We start from the raw sequence: 21,961 nt of genomic DNA, 5'->3' as shown, positions 1-21,961 counted from the left end.
GAGTTGAGTGATATCATTAAGAGGCATCTGCAAAAATCGAAGCGAGAACTGAAGCCAAGCTCTGCACAGGCAAGTGAAGGCAGAGACCAGCCTCACCCTCCCATCATCACACTCTGATCTCAGGGAGCTCCTGTCTGACAGGGTGGACGCAACCCCTGTCTTCGGGGGAACCCCTGGTCTTTATTGGAGAAATGACAGCCCTCTGTTCCCCAGGATCCCTGATCTGAGCGCAGTGCAAAGACCCACAGATCAAAACATGTACAGGTGCCCACAAAAGACTGTATAAGCAGGTACCAGTCACCGGCACCCATGAAGGGATGAGTGATTAGATGCAGTGGTACTTTTCTAGGATAACTTCCTGGGAAAGAGAAGGGCTTGGACCCACAGACAGGAAGTTGGGCAGCGGAAGAGGAGGGGCTTGGGAAGCAGGAAATGGGATCAGCCAGCCCGTTGGTTTGGTAGACCCAGAAGTACAAGCCAGAAAAGCTGGGGGTGGGGAGGGAAGTCCTGGGTGGGGAGGGGCTCACTCCTGTTCCTCGGCAGCAAGTCTGGGGACATTGCAAGGGACAGACGATGTGAAGGCGGGGGCACAGTTCGGAGGTTTCATTTCCAGTCGAACTCTCCCCTCCCTGCCTGTTCCCCCTCCCGCTACCTTAATCCATCTCAAGGCTGGAGAACAGATCTTGGCTTGGTAACACACAGGTTACAAGTTTGAGCACCTGCCTTAAGCCTCACAGCGCACAACACCTGTTGTCTGTTATTATCTGTGAGCAGGATCCTTACTCAGCGATGCCTGGTTATACCCATCCTGCAGCTGAGGACACAGAGCCCAAGAACTGGAGCTAGCTTGTCAGGATGGCAGAGGCAAGAAGTCAGGGTGCTGGGATCAGAGCCCCTTATCCGTATAACCAACCACACTGGGGGTCTCCCAGGGCTCCGGCCCCCTCTGCTCCTCCCTGCTCTGTCCTTCCCCCACTCGTGCCACCATCCCCCCTGCCATAGGCGAATGGCACCAACTCCCAGGCCACCAGGATCTCAGCCAGAGGTGACTGGGTTCCCCAGGGCACATTTGGCAATGTGTGGAGCCATTTCTGCTTCTCAAAAGTTGGCGGGGGGTGGTGAGGGGAGCAGGGAGGAGCGTGCGTGCGTGTGTGCTAAGCCCCTTCCATTTTATCTGACTCTTTGCATCCCTATGGACTATAGCGCTACCTGGGAAGCTAGGGTGGAGCACAGGAAGGCGGCAGCTACTGGGTCTAGTGATGGAGCTAAGGGGTGCTGCCCAACCTCACAAGATGCCTAGAATGGCCCCACCAGACAGGTGTCAGGTGACATGACAGTGGTGAGGGGTGCAGAGGAGCCCCATCCCAGATGCCCAGGCTCTCCCTTCCATGTCTGCGCCGGAGGCTTCCTGTTGTCTGCCTGCACCTGTGACCCGCTCCAGTCTCAGCCAGAGGTGGGCACCCGTAGCTTGCAGATGTAGGTGGAGAGTTCTCTGCAGATTCTAGACTAAAGCGCTTCCAGACATGAAGGGATGCCCTGCAGGCACACGCGTATCCACACAGAAGGCCTCCCTGACAGCTGCTCCTTGACCCGACCCTGCTCCGGGTTCGTGAGCTCTTTTTCTCCTCTTAGGCCTCAACTTCTGGGCTTCCTTATTCATTTCGGCATTGTTCGGTCAGGAAAGCCCAGGCGGCTCTACTGGTAAAGAATCTGCCTTCCGATGCAGGAGTCATGAGAGACACTGGTTCGATCCCTGGGTCGGGAAGATCCCCTGGAGGAGGGCATGGCAACCCACCCCAGTGTTCTTGCCTGGAGAATCCCATGGACAGAGGAGCCTGGCGGGCTACGGTCCATGGGGTCGCAGAGTCGGACACGCCTGAGGGACTGAGCACGCACGCACCGCTAAGTCAGCTCAGCCAGGATTCCTCATCTTGATGTCTGATGGGGCTCCTCACCCCCGTTGCTAGGTGACACCACCCTGCCTGCCATCAGCCAGATCCTTCTGGTGGGTTTAGCTAGAATCTCTGCTACTCCAGATGCTTCTTCTTAGTAATTTCCCATCCTCTGACCTCCACCTTGCACCTTGGCTACAAATTCCCACTTTCCAGGTTGTTCTATTTGGGGTTGAATCCGATCTGTCTCCTCCATGGCAAGCCTCCATCAGAGTGGTTTCCAGCCTTCTCTCTCCTGGTCATCATGGACTCGGGGCATTGCCGGGGAAGCCTCAGCATGGGAGCACGTTGACCCAGAAGCTTCTGCTCATCAGTCCCCAGGATGCAAGACTCTCACAAGTTCCATTGTTGGAAAGAAGTTCGATGGCAACTTCTTCCCAGCCAGGCTCACAACCTTCAACTTCTCTCTACGAAGGCTCTTGGGAGTCAGCAGTCCCTCCACCTGGTCCTACGACCCCCTTGAATAAATGGTCTGCCTGGTTGTGCTTTAACAAGTATTACTGAATGTTTTTCTTTAACTTATCCTCATCCCTTTCAGGTAGGAAAGGAGCGAGCATGGGCTCACTTCCCTTCAGATGCCTGGGGAAGGGCCAAGTCCTCCTCCGGTGTATCAAGCCCCAGCCCCCGCAGGCCTGAGCACGCTGGGGTGGGATGTGCCCAGGCAGCTGTGGGCGGGGCGGGGGCGGAGGGAGGAGGTGGGGCCTCCTTTTTCTAGGCCATGTGCCACCCGCTTCCTGCCCAGGGGCATTGCCCCGGCACTCCCCTGCCAGTGTGCGGCAGCAAAACGCTGGGGCCTGCTCCCCGCAGACTTCAGAGCGGATTGCAGACCTTGCGAGCCCTATGTCGCTGGCCCCCCAGAACCCAGAAGATGCCAGATGGGGCTCCGGCCAACCCCAAAGGGTGCAGGAAGAAGGGGCTGGCTAGACACCCCCCTGGGAGGAGGGTCTCAAGCCTCAAGACCTCTTCAAGAACCTCCAGGTACGTGCCTGCCTCCCTGGGACAGAGCCCTCAGTGGAGATAGTAGGGAGGTGGGCGGAGAGCTGGCTCCTAGAACTCATTTGTTCAGAAAGTCTGAGCCTCTGATGATGGCTGAGATACTGCATTTTCTGCACTACCAGGGCCTTTGGGATCCATCAGTCCACGTAGGCACTTGAGGCCCAGAGAGGCTAAGGGATCTATTGATAGTCACACAGCACTTTGGAAGTAGAGTTGCAGCTAGAACCTAGGGACTCGGGTCTCTTGGCTCCAGGTACAAAAGCCAGCCAGCCACCAGGTGGGGTCACGTGACTGGCATGCGCCTGGAAGGGGTTGGTTCTGACACGTGACCAGGTCCAACCCAGCGAGACAGGGAGCTCTCTGTCTTGGAAGCCTGGCTCAGGGTGGAAGGGAAGGAGGCTCCCTGTCCCTCCCTGCTCTACATTGCTGGGGGCTGTTCCTCCAGGAGGTGCAGGCAGGCGGAAGATGCTCAGATCTCCCTGCAGGAGCTAATCACAGGGCAAGGGCGGCAGGAACCGGAGCATCAAGGGGTGGTGTTGACCGCAGGTGTAATGAGGCCCGGGAGGGAGCCGCAGGCCAGGAACCACACGCCAGGGGAGGGACAGACTGAGGACTGGGCTCTCTCCCCCTCTCAGATCTCGCCTGGGGATGAAGAGTTTCATCATCATCACCATCCTGGCCGGCAGCGGTGAGTGAAGGTGCTGGGAAACCCCTCCTTCTGACCCCGACTCCAGCCTTTCTCCCGTGACTCAGCCATTGGCCACAGGCTCTCAGACCCACTGCTGGGTCTCTGCTCCCTGGCTCTGCCAGGCTTCATTCCCTCTCTGGGGCTGTTTACTCCTCCAGCCACCTGTAAACATGCCCAAGTGGTCAGCATTAACTATTTACGAGCCCCCAGGGCGCAGGGCGCTCAGTTGAGCAAGCATCGTAAAGTGGTGGAGGTAGCTGGGCGTCAGAACACCAGTGACACTGGGGTGCTTGTGTACATAGGAAGATGTGTTTGTGTACATACGCGTGTACGTGCAGACAGGAACTAGTGAGCTTGCATGCAGATATCCGCAGGTCCATGTGTAGGGGGTGTGTCTGAGCACATGGTGATGTCTGTGTGTGTAACACACATCTGGAAGATGGGTAAGCATGTGTTCACGACAGCGTGTGTGCCTCTGGAGTGTGTAGGTGAATGTAGGGCACACACATCTGCACACACGTGTGTGGAGCTGTGTCTGGGTGTGAGAGGAAGCAGAAGATGATGGAGGTGGTCTGGGGGCCTCTTCCTTCTTCTTTCTGGAGGGACCACCCCCGAGACCACCGAGGCTCCTGACACACGGGCAGGCGTCTGGGCGGCAGGTGCCCTGTGTAGGCAGAAGAGAGGCTGAGTGTTCCACTGGCCTTCTGTCCACCTGTTCAGCACCCCCCGAACCCAACCAAGTTTGAGGCAAAGAAAGAAAATACCAGAAACAAAATAAAGTTAAATATGGCCAGACATGAGAAATGGTTGGTTGAATTCAAGCAAAGTGACCTGTTATTTAGAAAATAACCCCTTGAGTCCAGCCCAGCCCAGTCGCTGGGCACAGAGGCTGCAGGCTGAGTGAACACAGGTTTTGTTTCTTCTGCTCCGAGTGGAGTGTGGACGTGGCCACTCTGGGTGTTGCCGTGTGTGAGAGTGGGAGTGTGTATGCATGTGTATAGGTGTGGGAGGTGAGTGTGGGTCTGTTTGTGAGACCATGTGGGTGTGGGAGGTATTTGTGGGTGAGTGTGTGTGTAACTGTGTGAAATATGGAGGAGAGTGTGTGGCGGGTGAGTGTGTCTTTACATCTGCCTGTGTGTAAGAGTATGACATGTATCTGTCCTGCGTGTGGATGGGTGCATTTTAGGTGAGAACTGATGGTTGAGGGGTCCTGGGGATGGAAGCTGCCCCCCCACCAGAGGTAACGTCTACAGGATTAGGGGCAGGAGGCCAGGACCTCACAGCAGGCAATGGGTCCCAGGCCCTGGGGGGAAGGGTCTTTCTTACTTATGAACCCTGCCCCTGGCCCCGCAGCACTAATGGAGAAGCCTGTTTGCAGATGGGGGTCTGTCTGACCCCCAGGCTTCTGGACACACATTTGATTCCGGTGACAAGAACTCTGCAGAACAGAAAGGGCTGGAGGAGAGCTGATGTTACTGGGGACTCCTCTCAGCCCCCCTCTCTCTTCCATCGTGGCCAGATCAGAGCCAGGCTCCCAGGTCGCAGGGACCCCTTCCTCCCTGCCCCAGACCCAGCACAGCCATTTACAGGCTCTAAACCACCCTCTTAAGGTCACCAGCCATTTCTCCCCACACCTTTGTTTCCTCTTTCGTTTGCTACTTACTCTTTGCAGTGACAAAGATCCCGAAGATAGACTGGAAAGGCAGGTGGAGTGGGATTCCCTAAATCAGCTCTCTGATTTAGGACCCCTGAGAGGGCTCGCTGTGGGAAGAGCAAGGGTCTTGTGTGAGCTGGGTGCTTGCACTTCCCTGGAGGCTGAGGTTGTTATTCCCATTTTACAGATGGGAAAACAGAGGCCTAGGGAGCCTTAGTTCTGGGCCTGCATCTGTCTGACTACAAAGTCTGTGCCCTTCCCACCAAGGCAGGTTGAGGTGGTGAGCTCCCCCATCATCACTAGAGATGTTGGACAGCCAAGTCTCCAGAAGCAAGTCGTTTCAGCCTTTGGGATTCCATCTGGGCTCTGTTTCTGAAATTCTTGGCTTCTTCCCTCTCCCAATACATTTCCTCTATCAGGCTTGGAGCGGGGTGGGAAACATGACTTGAGAGCAGGAGGAACGGTGCTGAACTGGGCGCCTCGCCCTGGGCACAGCTGGCAGAGCCTCACAGGGGAGGCAGCAGGCGTGAGGGGAGGTGAGCTGGTGTCCCAGCTCCTGGAGGTCACAAACCTGGGTCCAGGTCTGGGCTCTGCCATGTCCAGGCTGCATGGGGCAAACCACCTCTCTGAGCCTCAGCTGTTCATCCATAAAATGGGGTAAGAGCGGCCCTCCTGCCTGTGTGGTGTGGGGGGGGCAGCCTCATCGGGTAAGAACCCAAACACCAGGCTCGATGTTGACTCAGCCGTGAGCCCCCACACCCGGGAGCCCGGGAGGCAGGGAAACAGCAGAGGGCAGCAGACGGCCCTGGGGTGAGCAGCCTGAAGGACGCCAGGAAGCCGACTTCATGATTCTACTGGCATCGGAAAGGTTGTTGTACTACCTGTGAGACAAGGACAAAGGGGAAGAAATGTATACATGGGCACGTGTGTGTGTGTGTGTGTGTGTGTGTGTGTGTGCGCGTGCATGTGTGTGTTCACTACATGTCCAGAACACTCAATTGTCTCCGGATTAACCCTGAGATGCCCTGGCCCCAGGCCCTGCTGGGAGCCGAGGAGCCAGGCCAAACCAGCAGGGCCCAGAACCATGTCCAGAAGAGCACGTGGCATTTGGGAAGCTCCTTATGGTGTGTCAGGCACTGGGCTCTCCCTGTCTGGGTCCAAATTCTGCCTCCACTGATTTTCAACAATGTCTCCTTGGGCCAGCTGCTAAATGCTCTGGGCCTTGATCGCCTCATCTGTAAAATGGGTTTTTTTTTCTAAACAGGGCTGCAGTGAGCACTTGATGGATTCAGGCATGGAAGGGCGTCGGGCAGGGCCCACTATTACTTTATTCTAGGGGCTGTGGGGCTCAGTGTGAGGACGTGGGCAGCGCACCACACCGGGCGCTCTGTGGAGTGCGCCTTCCTCCTCCTCTGCCTTCCTCCCCTGCCCCCCATCTCCCGTCCCCTGGCCCCAGCCCTGGGGAGATGGGAGGACAGCCAGGCGGGCAGGAGCGGCCACGAATGGGGCCGGGAGCTCACCATAGCCCTCGGTTCTCTCTCCCAGTCCTGCCTGCGGCCCACAGCAGCCTGCTCAACCTCAAGTCCATGGTGGAAACCATCACTGGGAGGAATGCCATCCTGTCCTTCGTGGGCTACGGCTGCTACTGCGGGCTGGGGGGCCGCGGCCTGCCCATGGATGAGGTGGACTGGTAGGTCTGGAGAGGCTGGGTTACTCTCAGCACTGGGCGGGGACAGCCCAGGTCAGACCGTCTTCAATCTCGGAGTGGTGGGAGAAGGCCCTTACCCCAAGGAGGAGGTTTCTTTGATGAGTTTGTAACCAGAAGCCTGACATTTGACCTATGTTCTCCTCAGCTGTCTGGGACGCTTCCTATTGTCCATTTCCAAGGTCTTGGGCTTGGAGGCATTAGAATTTCCATTCTCAGCTGCACCTTCGACCTGTCCCCAAACACACATGGGCTTCCCTGGTGGCTCAGATGGTAAAGCGTCTGCCTACAATGTGTGACCTGGGTTCGATCCCTGGGATCAGGAAGATCCCCTGGAGAAGGAAATGGCAACCCACCCCAGTACTCTTGCTTGGAAAATTCCATGGACAGAGGAGCCTGGTAGGCTACAGTCCATGGGGTTGCAAAGAGTCGGACACAACTGAGTGACGTCACTTTCACTTTTCGTTTCACTTTCTTTCGTCGCGCTGGACAAAGCCAGGGCTGAGGCCCTGCCTGCCCAGATGGAGGCTCTGGAGGACAGGGCTGTGCTTCCCCCAGCAGACTGGGAGCTCCTGGAAGCCGTGGCTTGTCCTCTGCTCCTGTCTCCCCCCAAAGCAGCCAGCCCCAAGTCTGGTATCCCTGGGGGCTTCATAAATGCATGTTGACTAGTTGCCTGCCTTTTCCCAGAGGGGCTGGGACAGCCACATCAGCAATGGCTCCCTGACCCCCACCCCCAGGCCCCACTTACCCCTCCAGACCTTGGTCCCTCCCTGGCCATCTTGCACAGCCAGGTGTAGCCCCTGCATCTAGCCAGCCTCCTCCCCTGTGGACTTCACCCAGGCCCCTCCCTCCCACCCTGACCCCTCCTACAGCTGTGGCCAGGGCCCAAGGGTAGGGAGAGCTGGAGCTCTGGGGAGAGGACAGAGAGAGGGGATCACGGACAAGATCCTGGGGCATTGGCCTGACTCCTTCCGGCTGTGTGACTTCAGGCAAGTAACTGCCCTCTCTGGGCCATGGTCTGAAGGTCTTACTCATGAGGGATGGGAACAGATGATCATGAGAAGGGCTCACTGCCAGTGGGAGAGGGGCCAAGCCTGGCCATGTCTGTCTACTCTCCCCTTCCTGCCCCTAGGTGCTGCCATGCCCACGACTGCTGCTACCAGAAGCTCTTTGACCTGGGCTGCCACACCTATGTGGACCACTATGACTACACCATTGAGAACAACACTAACATTGTCTGCAGTGAGTGCCCCCCTACCATCACCCTCTTCCCCCAGGAAAAGCATGAACTGCCAGCCATCCCCCTAACCTGTGCCGGGGGCTGTGGGAAACGTTGCCAGATGAAATATAAGATGTCCCAATATCTCTGAATTTCAGATAAACAATGAAAAGTGTTTTCATGTAAGTTTACACTGACTCAATGGACATGAGTTTGAGTAAACTCCAGGAGATAGTGAAGGACAGGAAGCCCGGCGTGCTGCAGTCCATGGAGTCACAAAGAGTCAGACACAACTGAGCGACTGAACAACAACAGCAAATATCCTAAATATTGCATGTGTGTGCGTGTGTGTGTGCATGCTAAGTTGCTTCAGTAGTGTCCAGCTCTTTTTGACTCAGTGGACTATAGCCTGCCAGGGTTCTCTGTCCATGGGATTCTCCAGGCAAGAATACTGGAGTGGGTTACCATGCCCTCCTCCGGGGGATCTTCTCGAGCCAGGGATTGAACCTGTGTTTCTTATGTCTCCTGCATTGGCAGGCAGGTTCTTTGCTACTAGCGTCACCTGGGAAGCCCAAATAGTGCATGGAACATACTTATACTAAACCTTAGCAGCAAATTAATTAGTATTAGTATAAAATAAAGAATTAGCATAAGTATAACCCACACAATATTTGGGATATACTTATACTAAACCATCTATTGTCTGAAGTTCAGATTTCACCAGGCACCTTGCTTTTGTTTGCTTGCTTGCTGAATCTAATAGGCTCTGGCTTATCTCCCTGAAGCACTCTGAGGCCCCCACCTGAATGAGCACCCTGATTCTTCAGTCCCCAATTCAGCTTTGGAGAACTTAGAGAGCCATCTTGATTCAGTGGGTCAAGTTTGGAGGGGGCCCAGTTCTCTCTGTTTTTAACCAGATCCTCGGGTGATTCTGAGACTCTGTAGCAGGCTGGCCTGGGAGTCAGGAGTCCTGTGTTGACACCCAGGTTCGGCCAGCATCTCCTTCCCGTGTGGCCTTGGGCAGGGTCCTTCCCCACCTGGCTTCTGTCTCCCCATGGGTACATTGAGGAGTTTGGATGTGAGCAGACCCCTTCCTTTCTAGTTCTCTCACTGGCACCCCAGTAGATGAGGTGGCCCCATGCTAGGACACCCAGTGTTTCTAGGGATTTGAGGTGTTGGAGACAGGCCTGGCAGGTTCCCTCACTTTGCCATGGACTCTCCAAGGTCATTCCCTACCCGAGGGGTACAGCATCCAAGCTGACAGCCCAGGAGTCCCCACCTGTGGTATCTCCCCTTAGTGGTGCTGCCTGGGTCAGCAGGTGTCCCATGGGCAGCCCCATGGGCAGCCCCATGGGTAGCCCCAGGCTCCCTTTGTCCCCTTACCTTAACCAGGCTGTGTGTCATGCCTCACTAAGAGCTCACAAGCAATGTTAGTTTTGCAAATAAATCTCAAGACTCCTGTTCTCTGGGAAAGTCTGGTGGGGACCCTAGCACATCTGGGCCCCTTGGCAGCCCAGGGCTGAGTGGTCCTCAGATGCTGCTGTTCAGACGTAGAGTGGAGGCGCTGCTTGAGACAGGAGTCCATTAAGCAGATCAAATCTCCCTCCTCAACCCCTAAGACTGTGGACCAACCTGAGCTGTGGTTTCCACACTGGGTTCTGGGGCTTTCTGGGGCCAGCAGGTCAGCTGCTGTGAGTGGTGATGGAGAGCTATCCCTGAGTGGTCCAGCTGGCTCTTTGATATATTTTATAGCTCAAGTGGCTTCTCTTTCAGCTGCTTGAGATATTCGCCTTTGGTAAAGAGTTTCACGTCAGAGAAAGGATTCTGCTGATGGAAAGTTTGCAAGTTTGCAAACCATTGGGCTAGTGGGTGGTTCTCGAAAGCAGTTCCCTGAACCTCAGCATCAGCATCACTTGTTAGAAATGCAGTTATCAGGCCCCCATCCCAGACTCACTGAATCTGAATCTCTAGGGGTGGGGTGGGGCACCCTTTGTTTTAAAAGCCCTCCAAACAGATTTCATTTTCTTGGGCTCCAAAATCACTGCGGACGGTGACTGCAGCCATGAAACTAAAAGACATTTGCTCTTTGGGAGGAAAGCTATGATAAACCTAGACAGCATATTAAAAAGCAGAGACATCACTTTGTTGACAAAAGGTCCATATAGTGAAAGCTATGACTTTTCCAGTAGTCATGTACGGATGTGAGAGTTGGACCATAAAGAAGGCTGAGCACCAAAGAGCTGATGCTCTTGAATTGTGGTGCTGGAGAAGACTTTGAGAATCCCTTGGACAGCAAGGAGATCAAACCAGTCAATCCCAGAGGAAATCAACCCTGAATATTCATTGGAAGGACTGATGCTGAAGCTGGAGCTCCAATACTTTGGCCAGCTAATGTGAAGAGCTGACTGATTGGAAAAACTCCCATGCTTGGAAAGATTAGGGCCAGAGGAGAAGGGGACCACAGAGGATGAGATGGCTGGCTGGCATCACCAACTCAACAGACATGAATTTGAGCAAACTCCTGGAGATAGTGAAAGGCAGGGAAGCCCGGCATGCTGCTGTCCATGGGGTCACAGAGTCAGACACGACTTAGCGGCGGAACGAGGACGACAAGCAGCCGATCCTAAAGCTCACCTGAGGCTGAGCGCTCAGGGGCAGATGATTTCTGAAGGCCAATAGCAACAGCAGCATTTGCTCCTTGGGCGTCACTGAGTCAAGCTCTTCACAAGTGTTTTGCTCCCTCCATCCTTACCACGGCGCCCTCCAGGGCGGGGGTGCTGGGATCCTGGGCTTGAAGAGAGGAAGCCTGTGATGGTAGAAAGTGACTGTTTGGGGAGGAGGCGGGGTGGAGATGGGGGCTTAATTCCTGACATCTGAGTTTCTACCCCAGCTCTGCCCCGGCTTTGCTGGTGACTTAGGCAAACCACACCCCATCCTGAGCCTCAGTTTCCCCAACTCAACACCGTCCTGTTGGACTTCTGTGGTTCTCTGTTTCACACACACCAGGGGCACCTGGAGGGCTGGGAATGCAAGAGGCTGGGCCCCGACCTCCTGTGCCTGCAGGCCTGGGGTGGGCCCCCCACACGATGGTGCGGCCAGCCCGGGACCACTTTCAGAGGCCCCCTGTGACCTCAGAGTCCATGCGCTCCACTCTCCACAGGTGAGCTCAACCAGACCGAGTGTGACAAGCAGACGTGCGAGTGTGACAGAAGCTTGGTTCTGTGCTTGCAGAAGCAGATATACAGGGAGGAGCATCGCAATTACCTCAACATCTACTGCCAGGGCCCCATGCCCAACTGCAGCATCTACGAGCCGCCCCCTGCACCTCCCTAGGTCCTCTGGGGGCTGGCGGAGAAGCTGGGAGGAGGCTCTGGCTCTGGGGGCCAGGCGGATGGAGCAGGTGGAGGTGGGAGTGGATAGGGAGACCCCGGTGCATCTGGCCACCTCCCCCAGGGAGCCCTCCAGCGAGACTGGCCCCAGGGGACTCAGAAAGGTCTAGGCCCTGGCCCTGGCCGCCAGGCTCCTCTAGCCAAGCCCTCGGTGTGGCTTCGTCCTGAGGTGGCAGGGGGCGCGTGCCTTGCTGGGGTCTCCCCCAAGTGTGGAAGAGCTTGGGGGCCTCTGAGAGGGGCCTCTTGCTGACTGTGCCAGGCACGAAAGGGTGGATCCCAGGGTCTTCAAGACCCAGGCCTGCAGCAGCCAACACAGGCCCAGAGCTCAGCGTGTCCTAGGACCAGGCTCCCAGGCAGAGTGCTGGTCACAGGTCTGGGTTCTGGAGGCCCCTCGGCTGCTTCCACAGGATGACTCGGGGTGATCCATGCTTTGGGGGCCTCCAGAGCCCCGTTAAAGAGCAGGTGGCCCCATCCTGGCCTTCATCGTTGGCACATGAGTCCCGGCCCAGATCGGATGGTCACAGGGCTTGTGTCCCAGCCCCGAAGTGCAGGCTCAGTGACCCAAAGAGCCTCCGAGCAGGCTCCCAGGCCCTGACGGAACCCACAAGCACCCCCCTGCCCCAGGTCCACAGGGACCCAGATGGGGGCACACACAAACCTTCCCCCACCGGGCAGGCCTTCCTGCCTCTCCCGCCGACCCATTCAGGTCAGAGGAACAGCCTGGCTGCGGCCCCGCAGGCCTGGACAGCTCTGAGGAGGCCGCAACCCCAGCGTCCAGGGTCTCTGACAAGCGCACAGGCTGGGAGGTCAGGGCCTAGGCCACCAGGCCCTCAGCCGCGCCTGCCCCTACACAGCAGCCAGGCCAGGGGATGGAATGGGCCAGAAGCCTCTCTCCCTTGACAAGGAGAGACAAGGCTGCAGCCTCAAATCAGAATCCCCCTGCATGCGGAAGGTGCAGAGAGCTGGAACCCAGCTCGGGGAAGAGGAGACAGAGCCAGGAGGGACCAGGGCCAGGCGGGAGGCCATGGGGCAGATTCAAGAAGGGGTAGACGGGGAACAGGATGAGGACAGGGAAGGGAGGGCAGAGCGGTGAGACACGGACGGGACCAGGCTCCAGACCACAGTGGTCTTGGCAGGAGAAGGGGGCGGAGGAGCCTTGGGGTTGGGGGACCTCCCTGGGCCCAGGTTCCCGCTGGGGCCCAGGGGACCGCTGGCCAGCAGGGAGGGTCAGGCCTCGGCAGCCCGCCCCCCTGACGCTGCCCCAGCGCTGCTGTTTTCCCAGGTGCACCTTCCTCGCCTCCCCTGCTGACCGCAGGTGTCAGCGGCCTCCGGGTGCCCCACCTCATCCCGCCTTCTGTCTTTGTCTGCTGTCAACCCTGAGGGCCCAGTGGTGCAGCGCTGTGACCCCAGGGATGCTCAGAACATCCACCAGGAATCTCGGCCCTTCCAGGGGAGGGCTGTGGGAGTGGCGAGAATGTCTACAAAAAACCACGACAGGACTGGACAGAGCCCCGCCGAGCTGCAGCTTCTAGGACGCCTGCCCTGGGGGCTGGGGTCAGCACTCACCGAGTGTGGGACCACCGCTCACCCCCTGCTGTCCTGCTGGCCACAGGGAGTGACAGCTGTGGTCCCCCACGTGCCCTGACCCCACCTGCCCAGTCACCAAATCCTCCCGGGAGCCCACCTTCTCCTCCCCGTTCCGGGCTGACCCCCAACATCTCTGAGCTGAATCTCCGCCCCCGCCACCCCCCTCCAGGCAGGGATGGAGTCAGGATGGGGAGCCCCCCAGAGATGGGGACCACAGAGGCCTGGGCCCCTTGCCCATGGGAGCCCTGGCTGTGCCCCTCCACATGCCAACACACTTTCACCTCCTGAAAGTCTCGGTGTTGGGAGGCGATTCTGCTGTTAAGGGGTCCTGCCTGCCCCCCACCTCACCCCAGACTCTCCCAGGTGCTGTGACCCCAAGAGACTGTTCACAGGACTCAACATCCCCTTCTCAAACTAATAAAGGACTCCTGCCTCAACTCCTCGCTGCTGGATCCTCCCTGGCACAGCACCCACTGGCCAGGTTTCAGGGGAAATCACAGCGGCTCCCTCCTGGGTCTCCAGCTCTAGGGAAAATGGGTTCCCTGGTGCCCAGTGGCAGGCATGACCACCCCCTTCCCGCCCCTGGCCTGACAGAAGCAGCCCCCTCCAGCAGAGGCGCAAGTGTCAGGAGGGTTGGAAAGTAAGGCTGCGGTCCAGTGATCGGACAACATGAGCAGCCAGTGGGCTGGGAGCTTGCCCGGTGTCCACTCCACGATGCTCTCCATCCATCCCATCTTTTTTCATGTTGGAGAACCAAGGCCCAGAGAGGGCAGGTAACTTGCCCAAAGTCACCCAGAGTGTTAGTGATGGTGCTGGGCTCTGAATCCTCAGCATCTGACTTTTCATGTCACCTCCTCACACCTTCTTAATGAGGACTCGGGCCACTGGGGCCAGTGGGACAAATGACTGAGAGTCCAGCAGGATGCCAGGTCCTTGGTCCTGGCCTTGACCCCTTGACTATGAGGGGGATCAGTTTCCCCAAGTGAGGAGAGGCCAGAGCAGCTGTTTCAGAGGCTCCCCAAAGCTGCAGATTTTCCTGGGACACCCAGGGGTGACCTCTGGGGAAGGGGAGGCTGAGCAGACAGGGGTTCTGAGGCCTCCAACTCATCCCTCCATGAATAACCCTGCTTTTCCTGCGGTACATACTGCCCCTTCACATGAGCTACTGCAAGGAGAAAAGGGACTCTTCGGCCAAAAGGTTGAAAAGCCCTGGTCGTGGTCATCCATTGATTGATTCATTCATTCAGTGAACCTGTCCTGGTGGTCTCCTATGGACCAGGCTGGGCTTCACAGTAGACACCGCTGATCAGACACAGCTCCTGCCCACAGGAAGCCCACAGTCTGGGAGGGGGAGGCAGAAACGTGGACCGACATCCTTGACTTATGGGGCCAGGTGGCGTCAGGATGGCGCCCAAGCATGTCTGCGTCAGTCCCGGAAGTGGCCCCCCAGGGCGTGGGGTGGGGCTGGAACGGTGTCTTAGATGCCTCTGGAGGTGGCGAGGGAGAACGGGGCCATGGTTTTTGAGGAAGGACTCTGCCTAACCCAGTCTGGGTGGTCTTTCTCTCCTCAAGGGGGTGAGGTCTTTCATGCTAAGATGTGAGGAGGGCACTGGACTTCCTTCTGCTGGTCTGAGAATGGCCACCAACAAAGATGCTCTCCTTGACCACAATTTGGGCAGGCTCTTCCGAGATCTTTTCCCAACTAGGGCTCCACATGTAGGTTTCTGTTGCCCCGTTCTAGCAAGAACCCTGCTACGTCAGTTCATTGAGCACCCCCACCCACCCTAGGTATCTGATCAGATTTCTCATCGTCCACCCCCTCTCCCCACCAGTGATATCAGATCACCCCCACCCTCCTTCTCCAAGAATCCTGTTCGGTCAGTTCGTCAGGAATTCCCTACCCTCTCAGCAATTACCCATCCCCACCTCCAACTCCTGCTATAAACCCCACTTAAGAAAACTCAGGATTACATAGGGCGGAGAGCAGAAGCTAACACAACGCTGTGAAGCAACTATTCTCCAGTAAAAACTAGAAAGAAAAGTGAGGACTTGAAATCGTATTTGGAATTGAGCCCAAACCTATACTGGCCCCTGTTGCAAGAGTTTTTGAATAAAAATCTGTTTTGGCCACTTTACTGTCCATCCCTCGTTTTCTAGGAGCTGTGACTCAGATGGAGTCGGATTCACCACTGGACCCCGGGATCTATGCCAACTAAAAATTGTCACTTGCCATGTGCTTCCATAAGAAGGAAGTCACTAGACGCTGCAGCCGTTGACCTTCAACACTCCCTAAAAGGAGTTAAAGGTTGAAGTGAGCCTCAGGAATGAGGCTCTCTGTGCTTTGGGAAAAAGCGGCAGAACAGGTCTTCAGGTAGTTAGATATTTTCAGGAGAAGATTTTATGAGCCCAATTTCTAGCATCTTCTCACATCTAGAAAAGCACTAAAATCACTTACGGAGACGTCTACTCCTCATAACTAAATAGCAACCTTCTTGACTGACAGGAATCTTTTGTCAAATGTGTGCTTGATGGTGCATAACTCCCTTCACCAAAATCACGTATTTTCTGACGCCTCCCCTCTTTAACTCTTTGCAGCATTTCCTCAGCACTGTTTCAGACGCTATAGTTCTCATTTGCCCCAAATGAGACTTAACTAACATCTCTCACACTGCGCCTTTTAACAAATTCAACACCTCTCACTTTCAGTGGGAAAACATAGTACAGCCTCATGGGTTATTACATCATAGCCCTATTCATTGTCTTTGAGCTATTTTTCACTTTTTGGTTAGACTCCATTTGCCCTTATGCTTTGCTATCTGCCTTTAAACCCGAACAGAGTCTGCTATCTTGCACATTTTATTAATTCTTCTAGTTTTCTCCAAAAATGAGGATACAACTCTTCAAATGAATGTTTCCAATTTTTGTCCCTTCCCTCTTGACTTGGAGTCACTGGGAACTAAACCTAACTGTCCAGAAACTTATAGGAACTTTCTAAAGAAGCCTTGTGACCTGAAGCTGGATGCATCCAAGCTCTTCTCCAAGACACAAACGTGACCGTGACACTGATGTCTGTGCCATCAACAAAGATGCTGCAAACTGCAAACCAGGAAGACCAACAGATGGCCACTGCTCTCCTCACTTCACCATCTACAGATGCTTCAAGCTCGAGACCTCAGCTGGCCACCCTTGGACTTAGAAACTAAGTTTAATCGCTCTACTCATGAATCTCTGTTTTTCTTCTCTCTCTTTTTTTGTCACAGAAATCCCCCTCGTTTAAATGTTCGATGGTTCACACCATCCAGAAAATACCCTTTACTGCCAAGTCTCAAAAGATGGTTCCACTGGTCACTAATGAACAAAAAATGATCAATTGAGAAATAAACTGCTGAAAAAAGTTTGCTATGACCAGTGCATTCTCTTCACAGAATTCTATCTGCCTTTGCCGTGCTTCATTCTGTACTCCAAGGCCAAATCTGCCTGTTACTCCAGGTGTTTCTTGACTTCCTACTTTTGCATTCCAGGCCCCTATAATGAAAAGGACATCTTTTTTGGGTGTTAGTTCTAGAAGGTCTTGTAGGTCTTCATAGAACTGGTCAGCTTCAGCTTCTTCAGCATTACTGGTCAGGGCATAGACTTGGATTACCGTGACATTGAATGGTTTGCCTTGGAAATGAACAGAGATCATTCTGTTGTTTTTGAGATTGCATCCAAATACTGCATTTTGGACTCTTTTGTTGACTATGATGGTTACTCCACTTCTTCTAAGGGATTCCTGCCCACAGTAGTAGATAAAATGATCATCTGAGTTAAATTCACCCATTCCAGTCCATCTTAGTTCACTGATTCCTAGAATGTCGACGTTCACTCTTGCCATCTCCTGTTTGACCACTTCCAATTTGCCTTGATTCGTGGACCTAACATTCCAGGTTCCTATGCAATATTGCTCTTTACAGCATTGAATCTTGCTTCTATCACCAGTCACATCCACAACTGGGTGTTGTTTTTGCTTTGGCTTCATCCCTTCATTCTTTCTGGAGTTATTTCTCCACTGATCTCCAGTACCATACTGGGCACCTACCAACCTGGGGAGTTCATCTTTCAGTGTCCTATCTTTTTGCCTTTTCATACTGTTCATGGGGTTCTGAAGGCAAGAATACTTCAGTGGTTTGCCATTCCCTTCTCCAGTGGACCACATTCTGTCAGACCTCTCCACCATGACCTGTCCATCTTGGGTGGCCTGACACAGCATGGCTCATAGTTTCATTGAGTTAGACAAGGCTGTGGTCCGCGTAATCAGATTGGCTTGTTGTCTGTGATTATGGTTTCAGTGTGTCTGCCCTCTGATACCTTTTCTCAGTGCCCACCGTCTTACCTGGGTTTCTCTTACCTTGGACGTGGGGTAGCTCCTCTCAGCTGCACTTCTGCACTGTCGCAGCCACCGCACAGTGCCAAGAGAACGCACTGGTCATAGCAAACACCCTCTTCCAACAACACAAGAGAAGACTCTACACATGGACACCACCAGATGGTCAACACCGAAATCAGATTGATTATATTCTTTGCAGCCAAAGATGAAAAGCTCTATACAGTCAGCAAAAACAAGACCAGGAGCTGACTGTGGCTCAGATCATGAACTGCTTACTGCCAAATTCAGACTGAAATTGAAGAAAGTGGGGAAACCCACTAGACCATTCAGGTATGACCTAGATCAAATCCCTTATGAGTATACAGTGGAAGTGAGAAATCGATTTAAGGGACTAGATCTGATAGACAGAGTGCCTGATGAACTATGGACAGAGGTTCATGACATTGTACAGGAGACAGGGATCAAGACCATCCCCACGAAAAAGAAATGCAAAAAAGCAAAATGGCTGTCTGAGGAGGCCTTACAAATAGCTGTGAAAAGAAGTAAAAAGCAAAGGAGAAAAGAAAGATATATCCATTTCAATGCAGACTTCCAAAGAATAGCAAGGAGAGATAAGAAAACTTTCCCCAGCAATCAATGCAAAGAAATAGAGAAAAACAACAGAATGAGAAAGACTAGAGATCTCTTCGAGAAAATTAAAGATACCAAGGGAACATTTCATGCAAAGATGGGCTCAGTAAAGGACAGAAATGGTATGGACCTAACAGAAGCAGAAGATATTAAGAAGAGGTGGCAAGAATACACAAAAGAACTGTACAAAAAACATCTTCATGACCCAGATAATCATGATGGTGTGATCATTCACCTAGAGCCAGACTTCCTGGAATGTGAAGTCAAGTGGACCTTAGAAAGCATCACTACAAACAAAGCTAGTGGAGTTGATGGAATTCCAGTTGAGCTATTTCAAATCCTGAAAGATGATGCTGTGAAAGTGTTGCATTCAATGTGCCGGCAAACCTGGAAAACTCAGCAGTGGCCACAGGACTGGAAAAGGTCAGTTTTCATTCCAATCCCAAAGAAAGGCAATGCCAAAGAATGCTCAAACTACCGCACAATTGCACTCATCTCACACGCTAGCAAAGTAATGCTTAAAATTCTCCATGCCAGGCTTCAGCAATATGTGAACCGTGAATTTCCAGATGTTCAAGCTGGTTTTAGAAAAGGCAGAGGAACCAAAGATAAAATTGCCACATCCAATGGATCATTGGAAAAGCAAGAGAGTTCCAGAAAAACATCTGTTTCTGCTTTATTGACTATGCCAAAACCTTTGACTGTGTGGATCACAATAAACTGTGGAAAATCCTGAAAGAGATGGGAATACCAGACCATCTGACCTGCTTCTTGAGAAACCTGTATGCAGGTCAGGAAGCAACAGTTAGAACTGGACATGGAACAACAGACTGGTTCCAAATAGGAAAAGGAGTACATCAAGGCTGTATATTGTCATCCTGCTTATTTAACTTCCATGCAGAGTACATAATGAGAAACGCTGGGCTGGAGGAAGCACAAGCTGGAATCAAGATTGCCAGGAGAAATATCAATAACCTCAGATATGCAGATGACACCACCCCTTATGGCAGAAAGTGAAAAAGAACTAAAGAGCCTCTTGATGAAAGTGAAAGAGGAGAGTGAAAAAGTTGGCTTAAAGCTCAACGTTCAGAAAACTAAGATCATGGCATCTGGTCCCATCATTTCATGGCAAATAGATGGGAAACAGTGGCTGACTTTATTTCTCTGGGCTCCAAAATCACTGCAGATGGTGATTGCAGCCATGAAATTTAAAGATGCTTGCTCCTTGGAAGGAAAGTTATGACCAACTTAGACAGCACATTAAAAAGCATAGACATTATTTTGTCAACAAAGGTCCATCTAGTCAAGGCTATGGTTTTTCCAATAGTCATGCATGGATGTGAGAGTTGGACTATAAAGAAAGATGAGTGCCGAAAAATTGATGCTTTTGAATTGTGGTGTTGGAGAAGACTCTCGAGAGCCCCTTGGACTGCAAGGAGATCCAACCAGTACATCCTAAAGGAGATCAGTCCTGGGTGTTCATTGGTAAGACTGATGTTGAAGCTGAAACTCCAATACTTTGACCACCTCATGCGAAGACCTGACTCATTGGAAAAGACCCCAATGCTGGGAAAAATTGAAGGCAGATGGAGAAGGGGACGACAGGATGAGATGGTTGGATAGCGTCACCGACTCAATGGACATGGGTTTAGGTGGACTCCGAGAGTTGGTGATGGACAGGGAGGCCTGGTGTGCTGTGGTTCACGGGGTCACAAAGAGTCAGACACGACTGAGCGACTGAACTGAAGAAAAGTTTGCACAATGTGAGAATTGAATGTTACTTTTTATTTGGGTCAAAATGAGGACTACAGTCTCAGAGTGTTTCATACAGCTTTGAGAATCCGCTCTGAGAAGGCAAGGAGAGGAGCTAGGACTATATCAGAGTTTTGCAACAAAGGGCAAGTAGTGGGGATCATCAAAAGCTTCTTGTAAATGAACGAAAACCTGGTATCCCAAGTTAAGGAATTTAGCGCCTTTCTATGTATGGAGAGATGCAAAAGCCTGGGCACACTGAAATCATTCCTTCGATATGCACCTCACCTATCTGGGTCTATCATCCTGTGTTTTCACGTCCTGAGTCTCCCCAGGGCTCACCACAGGGAGTGGCTGCGGTCTGATGGCTGCTGGATGGCAGGTACTCTTTCCTTCCGAAGTTAGGGCTCACCGGCTCACCATCCACAGGGTCCGCGATCACTGATGACTGTGACATCTTTGTTTACTGATATGGCAGGAAATATTCCATTTCTCAGAACTCATACGGTTCAGGAGAAAGAAGATCTCCTCTTTCCCTGAACGAGAGGAGGGACTGGCAAAGACTCTCTCCTTGACCAAACTTCAGTCAAGCTTCTCTGAGACCTTTTCTCAACTCGCCCTCAACCTGTGGGCTTCTGTACTCATCTTCACATCATTCCTGTGTTTTAGCAATGTATGCAAGGTAAGTCTCTTCAGTCGTGTCCGACTCTGTGCAACCCTATGGACTATAGCCCACCAGGCTCCTCTGTCCAAGGGATTCTCCAGGCAAGAATGCTGGAGTGGGTTTTAGCAAGAATCGTGCTGTATCAGTTTAGGGAAAATTCCTGCTCTTCCTCAATATCTGATCAAATTTCTCACCCCACCTTCCCTGCCCCCCCACCCAGCTCACAGGTGATATCTGATTACCATGACCTGTCTTTAGCAAGAATCCTGTTAGGTCAGTTTAGTAAAACCCCCCTACTCTCTTAGCAAGTTTCTATCCACTGATTCCCCCCACCCTTCTCCTTAGTTAGAAATCCCACTTTCTTTGTTCTGTTCATAACTGAGCCCAGGGACTTCCACTGGTGGTCCAGTGGCTAAGACTTCACGGTCCCAGTGCAGGGGGCCTGGGTTCGATCCCTGACGGAGAACTAGATCCCACGTGGCACAACAAAGGCCTGGTACAGCCAAATAAACAAAAAAGGGTAAAAAAACAAAACCTGAGCCCAGTTCTATACTGTCTCTTTGCCCTGGTGCAATAGTTAACGAAATCTACTTTCACCACTTTAACTCCGGCCCGGTTCCGATTTTCTACACCATCTCTGCCCAGAGCTCGGTCAGCCTTCCATTCTCACTTGTGTCCTTCACACCCTTCCAGGGAGTGGCTGTCAAGTCTTTTCTAGAACTTGGCTGACACCTAGTGGTCATCATAGATGATGAGGATGTTAGTAGCTCAGTTGGGTCCGACTATGACCCCATGCACTGTTACCCGCCAGGTTCCTCTGTCCACGGAATTCTCCAGGCAAGGATACTGGCGTAGGTAGCCATTCCCCCCTCCAGGGGACCTTCCTGATACCCAGGGTTCGAACCCGGGTTTCCTGCATTGCAGCCGGATTCTTTACCCTCTGAGCCACCAGGGAAGACAATGGGCCACGATCGGTCACCACCTAGGCTTTTCTCCACACCTGTTGCCCCTCTGGGTCTGAACCCAAAGTGAGAGACCATGCCCTGGCTGGCAATGCCCTAGAGAGCACTAGGAAATTGTCATCATCACCTCCACCTTATCATCGCCATCAACACCACATCTCGCAAGGAGCTGAGCGGGCACAACACTGGCTCTGTCGTTCAAGGGCCACTTGGCCCTGGGATAGTCACCCCACCGCCTCCCAGTCTCCATCTCCTCTTCCTGTAAAATGTGGGGAGAAATGAAGAGCATCGTGGGGTTCTGAGAACCACACGAGGCCATGGAGGTGAATGTTCCCAGCACAAGGCCTGGTGTAGAGACTGGAAAGTCAGCACTGGAGACTGGGGCCCTGGGCTGTGT

The 21,961-nt window shown here is 53.4% G+C and overlaps 1 protein-coding gene across 1 annotated transcript; it reads left to right on the top strand.

Annotated features, from left to right (window-relative positions):
- Positions 1-2,770: 2,770 nt before the first annotated feature.
- Positions 2,771-13,627, top strand: PLA2G2F (phospholipase A2 group IIF). The gene is made up of 5 exons (XM_081574885.1): positions 2,771-2,930; positions 3,584-3,636; positions 6,836-6,980; positions 8,128-8,237; positions 11,375-13,627. The coding sequence occupies exons 1-5, from the start codon at positions 2,821-2,823 to the stop codon at positions 11,545-11,547; spliced, it is 591 nt and encodes a 196-aa protein (XP_081431011.1). The 5' UTR covers positions 2,771-2,820; the 3' UTR covers positions 11,548-13,627.
- Positions 13,628-21,961: the final 8,334 nt, after the last annotated feature.

Source organism: Giraffa tippelskirchi, chromosome 3 (assembly GCF_054371585.1).
Source record: "Giraffa tippelskirchi isolate mGirTip1 chromosome 3, T2T-mGirTip1v1.2.pri, whole genome shotgun sequence".
NCBI lineage: Eukaryota > Metazoa > Chordata > Mammalia > Artiodactyla > Giraffidae > Giraffa > Giraffa tippelskirchi.
Note: the sequence above shows the minus strand (reverse complement) of the source record. Positions and strands in the feature narration are given on the sequence as shown.